Genomic DNA, 21,124 nt, shown 5'->3' with positions numbered 1-21,124 from the left:
GTTATAAAAGCCTTTCCCAGGGAGGTCAGGAAGCTTAGACCTGAGAAGCATAAGGTTCAAAAAATATATTTGTGAAGCCTGTGACCAAATACAGGCTCATTATGGCCTTCCTGAAACATTTAAGAAAATTCCATGGATGTTGTCATCACTTCAAGTACAGAGGACAGGAAGTGTTCTGACAGTTCTTTCTTGGTGGTGAATAATGAGATGCAGCAGTACCTTGCTCTAAAAAGGTGTAAAGGTACCCAGCGCTGGTGGGCCACGGCATAGGCCGTTATGTGCTGTGCACCACAGGCTGTCCTTTCCTGTGGCTTCTCCGGCCTCTTCCTCCTGGGGGTTCTCTTCGTTAGTCCACAGTGCATCTCTGCGTTTCCCCCTGATTGATGTCTTCCTTTTTATTCATGTTTAGTAGAGGCTGTCCTTCAGTACCTTCCTGTAAATCCGCCATTCTCCACACTGTAAAGTCAGCATAGAAGCGTTGTCTTCCTCAGTCTCAACTGCAGCGTGTGTGGACACTAGAGCACAGAGCCCAGCAGATGGGGAGCCGGCAAACTTGCTTGTTGTCATGCTCTGAAAATGGGGGCTCATTGAAATAAGCCATAGTTGACTCTCTTGCACTCCAGCTTTTAGCTTTTTTGTCTCATTGCTTTTACTGCCTCTGTGTGTGTGTGTGTGTGTGTATAATATATATGTATGTGAGAAATGAATTTTTCAGAATTATTTGAACTTAGTTCGCATTCTGTATTTCAGTGTGTAATCCAAAAGGACAATCTTGTTTAACAGTTAACAAATTTAGGGAGTTAGACATTGCTGGGTTTTTTTTTAGCTAACATAGTTTGTTTCCATTTTAAAGTTTACGTCCTTATTCATATTTAGTCTGTTTTGTACAAAGTCCAGTTCAGGGATAGCTTTAATTGCTATTTATTTTAAATTTTCTCTATTCTGGAATAACTTTTTCTTTAATGACACTGGCAGTATCTTACAGAATGTAGCTCTTGAGGGTTCCCCCGTTACACTTCAGGTTGTGTGTCTGAGTCTAGCTTTTTCGGGGAATTATGTTGAAAGGCTTAATTACCCATTAGTACTCCAATAGTGATGTTAGCCTTGATCTCTCAGTCAGGATAGCCAGTTTCTCCTGTGTAAGTTGATGTTTTTCTCTTTACACGTGAGTCAGATACTTGAGGCACATGCAAATAAACCTGCCCTTTCAGACTTGGACCATGTGGAGGTGGCTTTGTAATGGTGCCTATCCAAAACAAAAAATTTTCAGTTTATACTTATTTACTTGTTATAGCATTTTTTTTTACATATTACATAATATAAGTACTGATACATTTTGATTTAAAATTTTTTTGAACCTCTGAGCTTATTTTTAATCCTTTGCTGCCCTCTGCAGGTCTATGGATGTAGATCTTTGGAGCAAGGTAAGTGTTCCTAATACTAAAAATAAGTGATGCATGAAAAGCCATCAAGAGCAAGCTTTAATAGCTTCACGCATTTCTGATATGTTATTACAAACTAATGGATTAAAAGTCTTGATATTTTCCTGCAGGAAAAATGTTATTTAAGTGGTCTTTGACTTGATCTTAAATTCTTACTAAGATTTTCATTTTTCAAAACAAAACTTGTGAAATTATTGTGGTTTCATTTGATCTCACAGGCTTAATAATTTTTTTCTGGTGCCTCACATTTCCTGAGTGGGTGTTCATTCACTGAGCTTATCTCTAGTCCAGTTTTCTTTAGACACCCATTTGTTTGTATGTGTTTCTGTATGTAAATGGTATGTAGACCAACTCATAAACACCAGTCAGCTGGTTTTTATGCCAGAAGGACAGTTAATGATTGCATGAAAAATTTGAGCCCAAGAAGATCAGAATACATACTAAAATCCACAGTTTAAATTTGTTGCCTTTTTATGTTTGGTGCCAAGGTTGAATCCAGGGCCTTGCATATACTAAGAAAACCAGGCCCAAGTTAATGATGTATGTATGTATGTATGTATGTATGTATGTATGTATGTATGTATAGTTTCATTCAGTTCTCTTTCTAGTATTATTACAGCTGCCATTCAGACTTTATACTTAATTTTATTATATATTATCTATAGAGTTCATTGACCAAGGAGACATTCACTGGTTCATTCATTAGCTGTGTCTGTTCAAATTTGTTTTAAATACTACAGCTGTCTCAAGTCCTTTGTGCAGCTGCAGTTGCTGTAGAGTTTACTAGTAGTCTGTGTGTGTTGTCTGATAGACAGCGTATAGAAGGCTGTTTCTCCTTTCAGTCTTACTTACCCTTTGGGTTGCCATTAAGTGAAACATGCTTTTCACGCTGGTATGTGATCAGTTGTGTCCACTCTTCTGTATTAGCCAACAACGATACAAGTAACTGGAATTTGACTTTTATTAACACTAATTATATATGCCAGGATAAGCTTAACTGTAGACTACATGGCAGTCCTGACTTAGCGTTTCAGGCAACTGATGTATGCTTCTGCTCAGTCTTCAGTCTGAGGATTTATGGGGTCAAACACTGTTCATGGTTACAAGTCATTCCATAGGCATATATTAATTGTAATTGTAAAGTATGCTTGGATTTTTTTTAAGTTAAAAATTTGTGATAGAATTTATGGTGAAAAATAAATTTGTATAATTTTAGTGTTTGTGAATTCAAACACATTTGAATCTTGGACTCATATTTTAAACTCATTTGCTCTAGTTTGAGTGAACGCAGCCCTGATGAGAAGTAATGCTTTATAGCCCTATAAGGGATTTTCTGGTTATCAGAATTAGTTTTCAATATTTAAATGCTTCATAAGATACTGCAGTTTTATTTCCCTGTGTTTTTGTAATTTTAGAAGACAAACCTGCTATTTAAAACCCAAATAATTTCTGTGATGGGGTAGATGGGATTACTGTGACACAGAATAATGCCTCATTGGGGAGAGGCTTTATCATCTCAAGAATTTAATTTCACATTGTATTTGTCCTTGTTTGCATGGATTTTCTGTCTTACCAGATAACAGAATTATTTTACAAGGATGGACGTTACAGCCGAGAACCTTCAGCACCAACAGGTAGCATTTTTATTTAGATTGTAACTTACCCACAAGCCCATTCTTCTGTGTAATGGTGGACGAGAAGGATTACAGCAGTAAACACTCTGATTTTGAAAGTAAAATTTGAAAACATTTGACTTTAATAACCTGTGTCAAAACCTACATTTTGAGATTGCTAAGATGTATGGTTTATTATTTTTTAAAATGGAATGTGAAACCTATGAGGGCATGGCAGGGTCCCAGATGGCATCTGTGGGGAGAGGGATGAACGGCAGTGATTCAGGGTCTGTGATTTCAGCATTCTGTGGGTTTGTTTAACCCTGCATAAAGTTGGAAAAGGTCTTATATAGAGTTTGTACTTAAATGTAACTTAGTAGCTAGAAGACATAATTCAGGCATTTAATGAAGTCAGGACTATGTAGCTTTCTATACTAAGAAAGTACCCTTGTTGAGCCAGGTGGTGGCACACGCCTTGAATCACAGCACTCTGGGGCAGATGCAGGCAGATCTTTGTGAGTTCGAGGCCAGCCTGGTCTACAAAGCTACACAGAAAAACCCTGACTCAAAAAATCAAAAAAAAAAAAAAAAAAAAAGGAGGGGGAAGTACCCTTCTTGAAAGTTCCGACCTCTTCTTCTAGGCATATCACATAGCCCTATGAATTTTATGCTTGAATGCATAAGAAAATTACTGTTGCTACAAAACATCTTTGTTAATCTTGGCTTTTCATTGGCTAATAGGCAACTCTTCAGGGGATTACTGTATCTGCTGATTAACAGTATTTTAAGTTCCTATGCTCAATATTACCAATCATTTCTAATTTCCAAAATATTGTCCACAAAACATTAGTATAAAAATATGTGGAGATGTCTATTTACATGCACTACCTGTGCTTTGGACAGGAGAGTGTAAGGCCTTGGGCAGGACCACTTCTGTCACAGAGTGGTGGAAAAAAATAGACTGAAGTAAGATTCTGTACTGAAGAGCTGTCACTCGGCCTGAAAATAATTAATATTCCTTTCACTCACCAGTTAGCTATGTGCGCCCAAACCACATAATCTCTATGCCTCAGTGATCATTGTTGCCATTTCAGAGCCTCTCATCAGGGTGACATCTCACACCAAAATGATGTCTTATAAATTAATCTTGATAGCATGACAGTCTCGGTAATTTCAGTAGAATGATTTCTCCTGTTGTTTTCCACAGAGGCTGTTGGCTATTTTCTTTACCAATTGATTGACAGCATGAGTGACTCAGAGGTACAGGCCAAGGAGGAGCATTTGAGACAATACTTCCATCAGCTGAAGAAGATGGTACCATTTCATTTTTGTTATATAATGCCTGTTCTTCCTGACATGTATCTATTAGATTTGAAATTGGCGCTTTTAAGTACAACCAGACCACTTCTCAATGACACACAAGACTTAGAGACTTTAAATTATTTCAAGATAATTTATCTTAGACCAATTTCAGGTTGGTTGTCTAAAACTCTTGTGTTTTCTCTACCCCCCTCCCTTTCCTTCTCACAGAATGTTAAAGTCCCAGAAAACATCTATAAAGGCATTCGTAATTTGCTGGATAGCTACCATGTTCCTGAATTGATTAAGGTGTGTGAATGTAAGCAACCAACTTTGGTAAATGTTTCATCTATATGTAGAGACTTGCTAAAAATCTCATTTAAATTTAATTTGGAGCTACAGAATTTTTTTGTGCCAATAATAACAATAAAGATAAAGCTTTTATTGAGTGTTAGTAGAAACTTTACATATTAAAGAGAACATCTAAAATATTAATTACAATGGTTTTTGCACAATGAATAGAACTCCTGTAAAATATTAGAAAGGTAGCATTAAAATGAGTTGGGACTTGCAAAATTTGCCTTTGACATTCACTGGCTTTTTTTTTTTCTGTGTTTTCTAATTCTGTACTAATTTAAATCCCAATTTTAGGATGTTAAGGTGCTGGTTGACAGAGAGAAGGTAGATTCTTGGAAAGTAAGTAGTGTTTTGTTTTGTTTTGTTTTAACTACATCTAATGAGAATTCCAAATAATGTTCCTGTAAAGTCATCCCATGTACCTCTGAGTTGGTAAAACTGTTTCGCTATCTCAGAAAGCCCAAAGGGTCTAGGAGATTTGCATATAATCTTGGGAGTCATCAACCCATGTGGCCCACCCCTTCTGCAGACCCCATGATTATTATCCCTTGCAGTGTTTATGACAGTTAAGAAAGCCAAGCCAGCTCAGAGGGAGAAATGACTGGGGTTGTGTCTCTTTTCACAGTAAACTTTTGTTTTTCCCATGTAGACTTCACAACTTACCCCATCTGATCTGGAATCACAACTTGAAAGACTCCAAGCTGACAATCAGCCTATAGGAGATGTCCTGAAGCAGCTCGTCCTGCTGCTCTGCTCTGAGGAGGTAGCGTCCACAGCCTTCCCTCCCCCTCCCTCCCCCACCTCATTTGCTCTTAGGGTGACGTAATCTATACAGACCACAGTCAGTAACACCCAATATAATGTTTATGATTTTTATACTTTATTACTATGTGTCAGGCTTGAGAACGGTGCAATTAAATGAAAGGTTAACTAATTTCAGCGACACCTTGAATGGCATGTTTTCGGGTTGCCGTAGTTTGTTTATGATAATCTGCAAAGTGAATGATAGTAACAGCTGTGATAGGTTTATCATACATGCCAAATGTCCTTTCAAGCCATGGCTCCGGTCTCTCATATCCAGATTGTCAAGCAACTGATACATGCAATAGTCATTTGCAAGTCAAATATAACGAGGCTGTTAATGCAGGGATTGAAATTCCATTTTCCTGCTAGGAGAAAGCTTTCTGAGATAAAGGGTCCCTTGCCTTCTTTCCCCAGGCATGCAGCTGTGCTCTGCTCTGTGTTGATCTTAGTGCATCTGTAGCGTGTGGGGTACCACTGCACTTTTAAGTTTCTGGTTCAATATTATTATTCATATGCCTGTGATTTTAGGGGGAAAAATACTGTGACCAACTTTGAGATGACATCATGGCTCTGTTACATCTAAAACAGATTTTTGTCTCATTACTTGTATAGTGAGCTGTTCTGAGGAACTTTTCAATTATGTGTATTTCCAAGTCTGGAAATTAGACTGTTGGTCAGACTTGGGAAATATTGTAGTAGATTAGCTTTTAATTATAAACAAGATTTCTTAAGCCATGCATATTTATAACTGACTTACACACACACACACACACACGCGTGCAAAAGGGTTAAGGGGATGAAACCATTTATTTTTAAAGTACTATTAACTTCTCCTAAATTCTGAACACCACCATAAAAAAATGACAATTTTACCTTTATATTATTTTCTTTTTTTTCCACTAAATTCTTTTATTTTAGAATATGCAAAAAGCCCTTGAAGTGAAAGCAAAATATGAATCAGACATGGTTATTGGTGGCTATGCAGCTCTAATAAATTTGTGCTGTCGACATGATAATGTAGAAGATGCATTGAACTTGAAACAAGAAGTGTAAGTACACCGGCACTGAATCAAGTCAGCGGGTATCTAAAATGCCCTGGATGGACTGAATATTCCTGACTTGACATCATTTTTAAAAATTCGTGTGTGTGTGTGTGTGCGCGCGCGTGTGTGTGTGTGTGTGTGTGTGCGCGCGCGCGCTGGAAAGTCTCTAAAGTTAATTATATCATTCTTCCTTTAGGGTGTCTTTTCAATTTCGTAAAGCATTCTCGTTCTCTAAGCCAAGGAGTGGCAATGGTTACTTTCTTACAAGCTGCAATGTTTCCCTTTCTATATAATGTACACAAAATTCTATTTGTTCCCAAGAATTCTTACAAGTCGTTTCAGGTGTTTGAACGTTTGCAGTGAAGTCTAGAATCATGAAAAGGGCTATAAAGGCAAAGTGTGTCTTCTTCAGTGTCCTGAGTGTGTCGTCCCTCCCCTCCCCTCTTCTCCCCCCTCGTATCGAGGCAGCGTACATGGGTCTTTGTTTTTACCTCTGCAGACGTGTGGCTGTAGTTAACTTTGTTAGGTGTCCGGCCAGTATCACAACAATTCAAAGTGTTTGGTTAGCTTTTGGAAATTAATAAAGTGAATTATGACTATTCTCTTCTGTTTTAATTATTTGATTTAATATAACTGTGTCTTATTTTATAGTGACCGCTTAGATCCTTCTGCTGTTCTTGACACTGCCAAGTATGTAGGCCTTGTAAAAGTATTGGGAAAGCATGGCAAGCTCCAAGGTAAGCCTCTGGGTGTAGAGGAAATATGTGACGCCAGTCCTTGCCACTAGAATAACGCGTGAATTGATATTAATGGTATATCATGTCCTACAAAGAGCTTGAATACTTTGCATATAAATTTGCATGTGAATCCGACCAGAGCTACATGGACAGTGTAGGCCATTAGTTTTAATGGATGGCAGGCTTGTCATTTACATTTGCACAGCTCAGTGCCTTTTGCATTTCTGCAGCTAGTTTTTATTAGCATTGCTGTTTGGATTGAGTTTGAAGATCATGACTTATGGCACAATTTGCTTATATGCCTGCACTAATGGCTTTGTTTTTGCTTAAAGACATCTGAAGGCTGCACGTAAAACCTGTAAACATAACCTGATAAGAACCTGAACTGTGCAGTTTTGCCTTAACCCTTAGTAACATTAACAAAATGTACATTTTAGTTGAAAAAGCAAATTTGATTACATGGGTGATTTGCATGCTCTAATTTCCTTGTTGAAAATTTGCTAAGCCTAATAATATAATGATTGCACTTGGTAATCCAATCTCCTAGTGTAGGTTCTTGTTTTCCTATCAGCTTTATATTGAACTTCTTCCTTACATTTCCTCTCTTGGAGTTTTGGAAGAGGTGAAAGGGGAAATCACTTGATTTGAATATTGACATTTTTCCTAGGAAGGCTTTTTAATACAAATTAGCCTGCTTTTTAAAAAATCACTTTTTGTAAAGTCGTCAAAACATTTTGTCTGTATAATAATTACGAAGAAACATTATAAAAATGTACTTATTCCATATCCTAAAATGTTTGTTTCTGCCTTCCTAATGAAGCCTAATGAATCTAATGTATTAACATGCAGTCTCTTGGAAAGCTTTCATTGGCTCTGCTTGGCTAATTAGTATCGACATAGCAAACAGGCCCTATCGGTATCAGACCATTAGTCTGGCTGTATATACAGTGTAAACACATCTTTATTATCTGGCCTCCTGACAAGCCATCTGCTGAAGAAACAATGGTGTGATTTAGCAGATGTTAGTGCTGAACGATAAAAGCTTCCATTTAGGGGGATCTTACAGCTACAGGGCAGACTATGCAGGGCTATGTGGTGCAGAGTGGGCACATGGTCCCTATCTATAATTGTAGTCAAAGTTGCAGGGAAATGATAAAACCATGCTATTGTGGATTTATAATTGTAGTCTCGTTTAGAAATGCAAGTAGTAATTAACTTGAAATCGGCATTATACACTAGAATTTACATTCCTGCCGGGCTTGAAATGCTGTTTTAATAGCAGTTTGTTTTCCCTACATGAAATTACCTAAGGGTCTTTTGTGTTACTTCATTGTAGATGCTATTAAAATTCTAAAGGAGATGAAAGAGAAGGATGTCGTTATCAAAGATTCAACAGTCATGTCCTTTTTCCACATCCTAAATGGCGCAGCTTTAAGAGGTGAAATTGAAACAGTAAAACAGTTGCATGAAGCCATTGTGACTCTTGGGTTAGCAAAGCCGTCTACCAGCATAAGCATCCCCTTGGTCACTGTGCATCTAGAAAAGTAAGTCCATTGAATTTTGGATGCTGAAATTGCAAGAATGTGCCTAATTGCTATGAGATTATGCTCTGCAGGTACTCTGGTGACGTGGAAGCCGTGAGAGTTGTGTGCTGGTGAATTAATGCACCAAGATAGACTGGGTATCCCTTCAGACACCAGCAGCCTATGGCTGTGTCTTAGCTGTCAGTGGAGGTCTCTGGTGACTGTTTTTAAGGAGCACGTAATGGGATTACATGAAATTGTATCTGTGGTTGGGTGTGGTGGCAGACATCTATGATCCTAACACTCTGGGTTACATATATATAGTCACTTATTAGGCCACCCTTAGCTACAGAGCAGCACCATATCAGGTGTGGTGGTGTACCCCTCTAATCCCAGCACATGGGAGGCAAAGGGTGGCATATTTCTGTGAGTTCTGGGTCAGTTTGGTCTCCACGCTGAGAACCCTGTGTCTAAAGAAATAAATACATAAATAGGTTTCCTTTAAGTTTTGAGTCTAATGAATATAAGAAACAAGGGTCCTCTGGATTTTTCTTCTTACAACCCATGATTATTAACCAGGTAATAAATAGAGACCTCTCTTAGTGTTCCTTGTCTGTTTGATATTCAGCCACAGTTATTAATTTGAGGAGTGCTTCTCTTTATGGGAAAATCAGTTTTGTTGGTAAGGCAAGTTTTTCTGAGGTTGAATTTTTTTCCCTTTTGGTGCCCTTAAGGCGTTATTTGAAGAACAAGTCATAAATCAGTGTTGTTTTATGAGGAAAAAATTGTTGTAAGATTGATTAAGCACCCTTACCTTCTTTTTCTTTTAGATTTGTTTTAATTTCCTACATCTTACCTGTTTGTCATCTATTCCGTGTCTTATTGTAGTTTCTAATATGCTTAGTTTGTAATTTGGGTTTCCTGATTTCCCTGTGGTGGTGTTCTATAAATTCCAGAGCAAAACTGACTATATATTTTAATTTTTCTCATTCTCTCATAATTTCTGATAGTTTTCTTTTTATTAGGTAGTATGGTGACTATATATGAATGACAGTGCTGGATTTAAAATACAGAATTGAAAATACCTCTTCTAACTAGCTTTCTTTTAGGAAATGTGTATTTGTACATTTGGATGTACATAAACCCAAAATAATTGCTTGGCATCCAGTCGTAAACAGCTCCCAAATCAGATGACTGTACAAGTCTTCACCTTCACAATCTTTGCATTACATTCCTTTCAAGAAATAGTGATTCAAACAATTGCTGTGTTACTCAGTTCTCACACTCATAGCCAACTTTAAATAGAAATCCTATAATTAATATGCTTCCTAGTGGAATTTTTTGATTGTTTAAAAGGCCCATCTCTGCAAATTGCATGTGGAGTTCTACACAGGGATTTGAAAGAAACGGGCCCAGTGCCCAGAAGCACTAGGCTCTCCTGCACTACTGGGCAAAACCAACAAAGAAAATGCAGTCATGGCAGAAGAGTGTCTTACAAACAGGAGACGTGAAAAGTTTGAAAAAAGGCCTGCAGATGGGCTCCCGAACCAGGGCAAGTGGACATAGCGTGGGCTGTGCTAACCTGGAACAGGCTTTGTGTTCTACTCATTTAGAACAGTAGATATTTGTCTCCTGTCACGCTTGGCTGTCTTTGTTAACTGGGCTGTCACTGTATCCAGACACTTCGAGAAGTTATTACCTTCTCTTTTACTTGAGTTTTTCTTTGTTTTTGTATCTTTTTTGCCTTTTTCTGTCCTTACAGAGATAGCCTCAATGACAAGGTCTTTCTGTCTCTGTCATACTAAAAACATCATGCGGACTGCCCTAGAGACATGAAGTAATATTTGTTTATAAAACTACAAAACAAAACAAAAAAAAACAACAACAAAAACCTTTGGTAGCATTTAATTAGTAAAAGCTGGGTTAGAATACTGACTTTGAAACTTTTATTCAATTATGTTTTGTCTGACTGATAGAAGATAGTTAATTAATTCAGAATCATGGCAAGTACCAGGATTAACTACACCAGACTACCCAAATGGCCACACGTATTTGATTTGCTTTAATAGCATTGACTTTTCAGTAATATCACATAATTGACCCCAGCAGGTTATGAGCTCATCTGCAAAATGAGCCTTATTTATTCAAACTTGTGACAAAATTATGAAAACACTTTCAGACGATCATTTTAAAGATCTCCATTCATTTATTTTCGGCATGTCATTGCAAAAGACTCTAAAGGGGATGTCATTTTCAAGTTACAGCTGTAAAGCAAGATTCTGTCAGCTTTCATTTTGAACTGACTTCACTATTTGGATAAAAACACAGAGGAGATAATACTGTTAGCTTATGTTACTTGTTTATTGTAAAAATGCTTAGGAAATAATACATTTTGTTTACATACATTTGACAAGGGAAAGCAAGATAGTTTTAGGTTTACATAATCATAAGGATTTTGCTAAATGACCTGCTTTTATACGATCCACGTGCTAATTAATACTTAACATTAAACAGGAAAGGGGTAAATTTTTATGTGCTTCCTGTTAGTCTTTAGGTCCTTTATTTACATGTAACTGAACTGTAACATCCAACTGAATGTGCCTTTAAATATTTTGTTTTGTTGTAAATGCTGTCTTGTTACTCAACTTGTAATTGATTTGGGGAGACACTGTTAGAGCAGAAAGAACATGTATGACATGAGTTAGGAGAGCTTTTGAGTGGTCTTCACACTGTAGTAAAGTAAACAAAGTTAGACGTGTGTGATACTGAATCTCCTCTCCCATGATGTGTTGGTTTTGTTGCATGTGCAAAGTACCCAAGGCTGCTCAACTGGATTTATTCAGTACAGATAGCAAAGTGCTGTAGAGTCTGCTTCCCATTAGGAGGTTTTGTGCATGTTGATTTGTACTTACAGTCTAGAGATACAAGGATATTGTTCGCCTCTCTTCTCAGAACTGTTGCTAAATTAGTGTTGAGTTCTTCATAAATGTGCTAATTTCCATAAGGTGAACTTGTAAAAATTTAAATTTTGAAACAGTGTAGCCTAGCTACATATATGTTACACAAATGGGAGGCAGAGTTTTAAAATGCTAGTTATTCTGTGGTAAACACTCCCCTTCAATTTGAGTGTCTTCATTTGTACTGGATACTTTTATTATATGTGGGAATGCTTGCCTTCCAGAGTAAAACTCTTTATATGTTGAAAGGAAATTAAGGAGGCTTGGCTCTTTTACTCCATTATTGCAATTAAGAATTTAGCATCATCAGTGCCAGAGGACAAAAAGTGTTTCATTTGCCCTAGGGGGACAGGACAGTGATAAGATGATTTTTCGTCAAGGATCATTGGGTCGTAATTAAGTTACATTCATGGCTATTGCTTTTTGAAGGATGATTGGTAAATGGCAGGCTTCATGTGCTTCTTACGGACACTGTGCAGTAAGGGTTTTTTCTCCTTCTGTCAGAAAATCCTGTTGAGCCTGATAATGTAAATGTGGCATTTTACTCTGAACAAAAGAGCAGGGAAATGAGCTATCTGTCTAATCATTCAGTTGTTTAACACCGACTTCCAGTTTAGACTCAATTGGCTGGAAAGCACTTGACACGTGAAGTTAGTGCTGCTCCGAGTGCATGTTTGAGTAAATTTTAAAGTAAGTGACAGCTAAATTGTACCTAGGGAAATTACAAAGCCTTCAACACAGTTAATTTTTGGGGAGGATTAGTTGTAATTGCAACACCAGTCTCCTTGAAGATTTCTCATTTATAGATGATGAGTGGGGGGGAAAACAAAAAGAAAACCCTTTGCTTTTCCGAGGTACTGGTCCTCGTACAGAGCCTTGTTTGTGAAGGCAGCGCCTCCTCCTGGACCCGCCTCACCCCATTCTAAACTGAGCTTGTTTCCAGGCTGGTCAATTTTCTATTTGTTTGTTTCTTTTTTAAATGCCACCCACCTCTACCTTCATCTCCTTGTCGCTGGTGGCTTCAGATTCAAGAGCTGTTAAATAAGTAACCCCATCATTGAGTTGGTATTCACTAACACTTTATGCGTAATGCTGAAGTACTTTATTCCAGTTAGGAACCAATGTTTGTCGTATTTTTTGTCGCTTAAATTAAGTATCTGCCTTGGATTCAAAAGTTATTTTCTACAAATGTGTGAAGAGTAAGTCAAAAGCTGCAGATGTGAACAGACAATTGTCACAGGGTTTCTGGCTGGAGAAGTTCAGATGGAGTGGAACACTTGCATGACGACATGCATGAAAAGAACTTGTCTCCTGTTCCTCCCGAAGACATTTCTGGGGTGGACAAGTGCTTCCTAGGACTGTGTATCAGCAAGCTAGCTCCTGATTTTAGTGTATGATCTTTGTCATTGATCCAGCACACTTTAATTTCCTATTAAAAACTAAAATAGTGAACAACATTAGATTTGCCATGAGGGCAAGCATCACAAGTGCTTTTTCAGTTCTGCGCACTCATGTAAATATGTGGTTTATGTGTATTAGCTATATTTTCTTTAAAAATTGAAAGACAGACTCTAAAATGAATATTGAATGGGCCACTCTGGTTAATAAATGCACCCTTATTAGACATGTACTCTATTAGGGATGTGTATGTGTCCTTAAAGTTTAGAATGACACAATCCATCTTTTCTCTAGTTTTATCTTTATTTCACATGATTTGGTAACACTTGTAAGTTTGCATTAGTCAAAATACTGGTTGGCAAAACTGCTTTTTATTAACATAGTTTTAGTTATGAGAATTGTTTCATGTGTTCCCTCAGGACACTTTTTAAACAGGGGTTCTGGTCTTTAAAGATAGTGCAAATACACTTTTGTCTTAGAAATAATGGTATATCATGCAGTGGATTTGTGTGTCTATGTGTCTGAGAGAGAGAGATTTGGTTTGTGTAAACAGTGATGGGAATTTGTTTTTTGTGGATAGACTTTACAGTTGTATACAAAAACCTTAGGGACAGAATAGATTTGAAGCAACAGTAAACTTTTGAATATAGATTTAACATATTAAGAAATATTTTTTTCAGAGGACTATTGTTTTTAACTACATTTTTCAGTCATTTCTGGTATGATACGTATAAAGGGAAGTCATAGAAGTTCGTTAGGGTGCATAGGCTGGCAGTGTGCTGCTGGTCCATGTTTTGTCTAGGAATTCTTTTCTTTTTTCTTGTAGTATTTTGTTACTCTTAGTGCTTTCATTCTACCTAAGATCAGTGGTGTTGGAGTGACACACGTACCTGACACATGATCCCAGTCAGCAAAGAGTAGAACCAGCTGGGAACCTGAGGACCCACATTCATTGGTACAGCTCTCTTCGGTTGAAGGTCAAAATCTGGAGTCCTGGATGTACAAGTTTTTCATTTCCATCACCCGTTTCCAGGATCTCCCAGAAAAGATCAGGATGATGAAAAGGACATGAAGGATGCAAACCTTTATGTTTTAAGTGACACCATCACCCACAAGGTGCATATAGACCGTAAAGACAGCAAGGAGCTGACTGGACGTTTAGTTTATTTCTGTCTTTAGTCCAATTTGTTGGGAGTGTTTTGTAGATTGAATTGATCCTGTCGGCAGCCTTTGAAGTGGTAACATTGGTATCTAAAATGACTAACATACATGAATTATTTCCATTTTTCTGTTCTGTTGTTCTGGGCATGTATAATTTCCAAGAGCATATATTTGGAGACTGAGGACTATTAACATGTCGCTTTGACTGACAGAACAATTATTCATTCATTTATTGGTAGTTTTGACCTAATGTGGGGGAAATAGAGTTGAGACATTGCTGTTCTGGTTTGGGGGTTGATCTGCAAAAGCATATCTTGCCGTTTAAAAACGTGGTGTGTGTTAAGTTTTCCTTTTACAGATGTGCTCATAGTTTCCCATGAGCACCTGGGAATTATAGAAAGGCAATAGCTGAGCCTGTGTCTGAAGCCAGGGAAAATACTGATTATATGAGGCTTTATAGCATATGTGGTAGCTACTATAGCATTTCCTTCATATGACAGTAATCTAGCCTGCAGCATCTACTTTCGGTTTTGAAATTAACCTGTAATTTAGTCTTCACCCCAAATGACAAAAATTCAAATGACTCAGTGGGGTGCCAGTAGATGCACTGTAAACAGGACTTGGTGCTAACCGGCATGCTCATTTCGCACTGTCAGCCCATCGCAGGGAGCACCTCTTAATCCAGTCTAATCTAGGCACCATAGCCTGTGTGTAATGGATAGAATGTGAGGCTCTGAACGGTCCGTGGTGAAAGGCTGCGTTCTCCACGAGTGCTTGTCACGGAGTGTGCTGCTTGTCTGTAGCTTCACCTCTGCTTTGGAAATATAGCTCATGCTGTTGTTTTTTAACGTGTAGTCTCTCACAACAAATAACGGCCCTGGAAGCAGTGGTATTCTCACACTGTACGATGCAGCAAAGCGCTTGGACTGAGAGCAGGAGGTCCCAGAACCCACTCCAGGGCAGCTGTCTGCTTGCTCGGTTCTTAGAGGCCTCGTTGGCTCTTCTCTCAAAAACAAAACGAAACAAAAAAACGAAGAGAAGAGCATTGGCCGGGAGAATTGCATCACATATCTCTGGCTCTTCTGGGGCCTTATGGATTCTTCACACTCACTTGTTCTTTCACAGGGAAGACTCACAAAAAGACCTTTCAACACAATTGAGAAACTCTGACTTGGTGAAAGTATCTTTTTCTTTTAAGTACCACATTTAAAAAGGTGCAGTGACTTATAATGAGGTCAAGGCCAACTTGTAAAGACAGAAAGTTTAGAATTGTGTAGTTCACTGGAGAATGAATGTTCTAGTTTTAGGAAGAACTGGTTTTGTACTTCTGAAAGAGACCTGGGGCTATTTCCTGCTCACCTAGTAAGGCCGTGTGTGGGGTGAAAGTACCGCGATGACATGTGTTGCTAAGTGCTTGCACATGCCCTGGAACTACATGAGGCTCCCTGTTGCAATTGTGTGGTTCCAAAGGGAACTGAAGGAGTGGAGAAGACAGTGTAACAGTAGTCCTTGTTTTAGAAATGACAGCCTGATACAATGACAGCCTGATACAAATCTGTTCTACACACTCAGATCAGAGGATGCCTTCGTCCTTTTCTGTCTTCACCCCAAACCCCTCTGAAGCAAAGAAGTAAGGGCCACATGGGGACAGCAATGGATGTCTGAACGCTGTGTAGAGGGAAGGGCTGTGCTCCTGCCTGCTCCATGTGGGTTAGTGATTTTGTCTTCAGTAAAGTTGGGTGTTGACAGTGCCCTTGCTCGTGGTAAATCTGTCTACATTGTTTCTGATAGCCTGGACTGAATTTAGGTACATCTTTTTTTTTATTGTAATTTGTTTTTCCAAGGGATGATTTACCTGCTGCTCTTGAAGCCAGCATTGACTGCTGTGAAAAATATAAAATATTACCCAGGATTCATGATGTCTTGTGTAAGCTAATAGAGAAAGGAGAGACTGATTTGATCCAGAAAGGTTAGTAACTGTCCACCTTTGTCTTTTCCACCTTTAATCTGAACGTGGAGATGTGACAAACATCTCTTCGGACTGTCATACTTCTGAAAGGATGTGATTCTCACTATTTGAAAAACCTCTGGTTTTCAATATCTGTTCCTTTGGGAATGTTGCCGTCTGTTACTTCATGTGCGCTCTGCGTGTTGGTGGTCTGCCCTGATTTATATACAGCTGTTAATCCTCCCCTCACTGGTTCTCTTCAGTGCTGGTCTTCAGTATTTAATGCCATCAATAGGTGCTATCAGATAAGGACTGTGGTGATAAATTAGATAAAGGTGTAATCTTATTAGTCTCCATATTTGTTCTTTTTTATTATTTAGAATTTCCTGATACTGTCCTGATCTATGCGTTTTTTCTTCCCCTCTGTGCTGTCTAGCCATGGATTTTGTGAGCCATGAACAGGGTGAAATGTCAATGCTGTACGACCTCTTCTTTGCCTTTCTACAGACAGGAAATTACAAAGAGGCCAAGAAGATCATTGAGGTATGATTTTTATCTTTGCTCTTCTAATGTACAGCTATTTAGACTCTTAATTAGAATACATTTAAAAATTTTAACCTTTAATTATCCTTGTTCTGATTCATGTTAATAGAATTCAATCCCGATATAATGGGAGGAGGTGGCTCGGCCAGCTTTATTGTATATAATTACAGCTCAGAAAAAGCAGTCGGGTTGTGTATTGAATTTGTTTCCTCACTTTGCTAAATTCACTGTTATATATCAAAATGGTATTTGCATATTACATCTTGAATTGTGAAACAATTAAATTAAACTGGTATTCCTGGGTGTAAAGTTGCTAATCCTCTTTGCCAAAGCATTCTTTGTTCTTTAAAGAAGTAAAATTCAATTTACTGCAGACCAGGCTCATGTTATTTGTAAGGCTTGTCTACAAGTTAATCAGCCAAACAAGTACTGTCTGCAGTGCTTTAGCATTTAATTTAAATTTTCTTTCTTCCTTTTTTTTTTTTTTTTTTTTTTTGTGTCCCCGCTATGGTAAGCTGCTTATAGGAAATAGGTGACAATCCTGGCCTTTTTGGGATTAGTATATTTTATCTGGGCTTTACTGAAATTTTTCTTATTGGAATTGATAAGGCAACAGCTAACGTAACGTCTGTCCATATGGTGATTAATTTCATACCAAACAGTTCTACATGTAGTGAGAAAACCCTCCATAGAAAGAAAACGTGGTGTGCTAAGAAGACAGGTGTCCTGTCACTGAAGCTTTATGAACACCTAAGGAATTGCTACCCCGTCTTTATTTCTAAAAGTTTACAGGGTCCCAGGTTGGCTTTTGGTCTCCTATTTTTATATAATCGACCCCTGTTTGTGGCATGGAAGATGTAGGCAGATGACCCAGAATGTCATCACTGTATCTTCAAGGAAGTATCTCACTGTGTTGCTCTGGCTCCTGACACTCACTCTGTAGACCAGGCTGTCCTGGAAATCAGAGACCCACCTGCCTCTGCCTCCCAAGCCCTGGGATTAAAGGTGTGTGCCTCCATGCCTGGTTTATATCTTCAAATGTTTTTAAGGAAGAAAAAAAATGTAGTGCAGGAGATTTATGTGAAATTAATTCAGAACTTGGTTCAGTTTTCTGTCCTGTCTGTCTACATTCCTGTCAGTGTCTTAGACATTACTTCTAGCGCTCAAATAGGTAATTTGTGTCGTCTAGAATGGGTTTCAGTAGATCCAGGTTACTGCTCTGTGTGGCACTGTCCATTGGCCACTGGCTGAGGCCAGTGTCATGTCCTGTCCCCCGTCCCCCGTCAGCAGGACCTAATAAAAACCCAGAGGCATAAGAGCAAGTTTCCTTTTGTCTTGTATGAAACTGTCTTACGGTGTATAAAGCAGCTTGCATATTTCTTGGATTATGGTAAGTGATCGATCATAGTAATTCTCTTTGCCCCTCAAAGGAGGGATTGTTCTGTCTCCTTTGTTCTGCATGATTTCAGTGTGATGCTTAATGTAAGGTAATGTAAGTAGGCAAGAGAAGACTGGCTTTTACACTTTACAGCCTTGCCCAGAGGGGTCAGTTAGGAATGGCTGTTAAACAGTGGGTGTGTAAAACTGTTTAGTGGATAAAGAATTCTGTGTAGGGGGTTAGGGAGATGACTCAGTAGGTAAAGGGCTTTCCCTGCAGGCAAGAGGACCTGAGATCACATCTACAGCACCCATGTAAAGTCCCGGAGTGACAACATCTGCCTTAATGCAAGCATTAAAAAGCATTCTTACAAAAAAAAAAAAAAGCCAGGCGGTGGTGGTGCACGCCTTTAATCCCAGCACTCTGGAGGCAGAGGCAGGCGGATCTTGTGAGTTCGAGGCCGGGCTGGACCGACAGCCTCAAAAACAATACAGAGAAACCCTGTCTCGTAAAACCAATTAAAAAAAAAAAAAGATTACATGACCCCTGTGTGTGTGTGTACACACTATATACTAATGTAGTGTTTTTAATATAGACTTAAATTTTATGTCTATGCATAGATCATTATAGGAGGGGGAATTAAGCTGATTTTTAAAATATCTTAGATATTTTCAGAATTGTTACAGTGAGTTACTTATTCTTGGAAAAATTTGCTTTTTTCAAAGGAAAATAGAATGAGAAAAACAAAAAAATGATATTAAAATAAGTCGAGTCTTTAGGAGTTGAAGTGAGACTCCCCTTTCCCCTTAGCAGGAGTGTGGCATGAAAGAAATCTGTCTACAGGTGGAAAATGTTGACTGATTTGAGTGTTTGTGGTCTGACCATTAGGAGAGTCATTTCTCCCTGTGTTGACATTCAGAGAGGCTCTCAGAAGGAAATGTGTGTGGAGCAAGTGGTGCCATTTAACTAAGCAACGATGAGTTTGATGGCTTTAGGACACAGATAGAGAAGCAGGTGGCGGCAAGGAACGGTCACTCCAGTTTGTTCTGGGAAGGACTCGTGAGAACTCTTTGGAAGGGTCTAAAACCCTCAGGACCAGAATAAAGAGATGGGCTAAGTCAAAGAGTAACAGATCCCGGGTACACATAGGATGATTCTGGGTGGATTAAGGCGGGTTGAGGCAGTGAGGTTATTGGGGATTTCAGGGTCTAACATGGCTGATGGTTCTCTCTTTCTTGTCAATGAGGTAGACCCTTAAAGTTTTTATTGAACGGAGTAGTTGCTTTCAGGGAGAGTTCTATGGGAAAGGGTGCTTCAAAGGAATTGCTATCTGGGGAAAACCTAAAAGGAGGATTGGGAGCTGACAGCATCAAAGTACTCTGGGCCAAGGAAGCTGATAGTGGAAAGGCCTGAGGAAGGACAGTGCTGCCTCCTTTGTTGTCCTTTGTAGGACGGTCCCTAAATGCAGAGGAGTGTGATTCCTCGGGTGTCCGTGCACAGTTCAGTACCCACTTAGTGTCACCGTGTTCTCTCTGACCTTCTTCCTGTGATGAACTCTTGATCGTTTTACCAACTCATCCTCTGTAGACTCCACTTCCAGCATTCTGGAGTGAACTATGCCATTGAGAACATGTCATGTCTTACTTGGTCATATCAGAAAGATAAAGTTAGTGAAATATATTCTATACCTTGCTAGAAACAGTATTTCCTGCCCCAGACTGTCCTGTATATAGAAAGAGCCAGGTATAAATTACAGGTCTTATTTTAAAATCTGTCAAGTATAAAGACTTAATTTGAATACTTAGTCATCTAGTCATATTTGTGGCCTTTTCTGTCCTTTTATTTCACTGACTTATTTCATTTATGTATAATTGAAATTAATGGGTTCATGTATCTTACTCCTTCACTGTAATCAACTATTCCTTTATTTCTCTGCATGAAATTCATTAAAGGCTTCTCTAAGCATTTTAATAATCACATTGTTCCATTGTGTAAATGAAATAGAATTGATTTGTTTCTCCCTCGAGAAACAATTTTCACTCCCTGACCAGTTGTTGTTCACATCTGGCATCTTCAGCTTTCAGACCATTTTCTCCAGGTGGTTTCTTGGCAGTGAGTTAATCAAGACAGAGATGTGTGAAGACCATGCCCACACCCCCGTTCATTGTGCTAGTGATTTGAGTAGAAACCAGGGCCTCCAAATTTTAGCATGACATTCCTATTTAGAAATTATGGTCAAATAAGATGGTATTTCTCTGCAAAGAGAGAACAATGTTACCTCATTCCTTTAGCTGCAGTTTAAGTACTTGACTTACCATCCAGCAATGGCATGTGACAGAGCATGAAAATAAAGGATGTTTTATATGATTCACTTTCTTTCAGGACTGGAAATTACAGCCAGTGAGAGATGACATACAAGCAGGAAAAGGTTACACAATGTATGAGGTTTTACATAGCTCTTACAGGTTCCAGTGAAAAGTCTGCATTTACCTTCATGCTCTGCTGTCTGTTAGCGTGCACCAGGCACTGTGAGTGTCTGTCACTGCCGCACTCTGTCAACCTCATTCTCTGGGACTAAAGCCAGCGTTGCCAGCTCTAGGCAGTGTAACGACAGCTGGGGCTTTGTAACTCTCGAGTGACTTCCATGGGCCTCTCAGAACCCCCCTGAGAAGGGTAGTGGTGGCCGTGGAGTTTGAAGTCAGGACAGTCCCCATTTTCTGTGGCTTCTCCAGCACTGTTCCTGTCCCCATTCTTGCTAGACATGCCACCCCCAACTTTTGAATTATTAAGACAACTTCCTCCAAAGTTGCTTCGTCTCCCCTCTGCTCATGTTCTTCCCTTGCGTTTGATTGATCCAAGGTCAACTTACTGTCCTCTGCAGGGGGACTCTCACTTTGGTGGCTTCAGGGTTAACACTAAAG

The 21,124-nt window shown here is 38.8% G+C and overlaps 1 protein-coding gene across 1 annotated transcript in view; it reads left to right on the top strand.

Annotated features, from left to right (window-relative positions):
• The window catches only part of Lrpprc (leucine rich pentatricopeptide repeat containing), a 76,878-nt gene that overhangs the window by 29,194 nt on the left and 26,560 nt on the right, over window positions 1-21,124 (top strand). Inside the window, exons 15-25 of the mRNA XM_005077258.4 lie at window positions 1,397-1,424; window positions 3,019-3,076; window positions 4,263-4,369; window positions 4,586-4,663; window positions 5,006-5,050; window positions 5,361-5,474; window positions 6,434-6,564; window positions 7,210-7,295; window positions 8,632-8,839; window positions 16,179-16,303; window positions 16,719-16,825. Coding sequence (XP_005077315.1) covers window positions 1,397-1,424; window positions 3,019-3,076; window positions 4,263-4,369; window positions 4,586-4,663; window positions 5,006-5,050; window positions 5,361-5,474; window positions 6,434-6,564; window positions 7,210-7,295; window positions 8,632-8,839; window positions 16,179-16,303; window positions 16,719-16,825 — 1,087 coding nt within the window. The remainder of the gene's footprint in view (window positions 1-1,396; window positions 1,425-3,018; window positions 3,077-4,262; window positions 4,370-4,585; window positions 4,664-5,005; window positions 5,051-5,360; window positions 5,475-6,433; window positions 6,565-7,209; window positions 7,296-8,631; window positions 8,840-16,178; window positions 16,304-16,718; window positions 16,826-21,124) is intronic.

This window comes from Mesocricetus auratus, unplaced genomic scaffold, assembly GCF_017639785.1.
Source record: "Mesocricetus auratus isolate SY011 unplaced genomic scaffold, BCM_Maur_2.0 Super-Scaffold_100676, whole genome shotgun sequence".
NCBI classification, from domain to species: Eukaryota; Metazoa; Chordata; class Mammalia; order Rodentia; family Cricetidae; genus Mesocricetus; species Mesocricetus auratus.
Note: the sequence above shows the minus strand (reverse complement) of the source record. Positions and strands in the feature narration are given on the sequence as shown.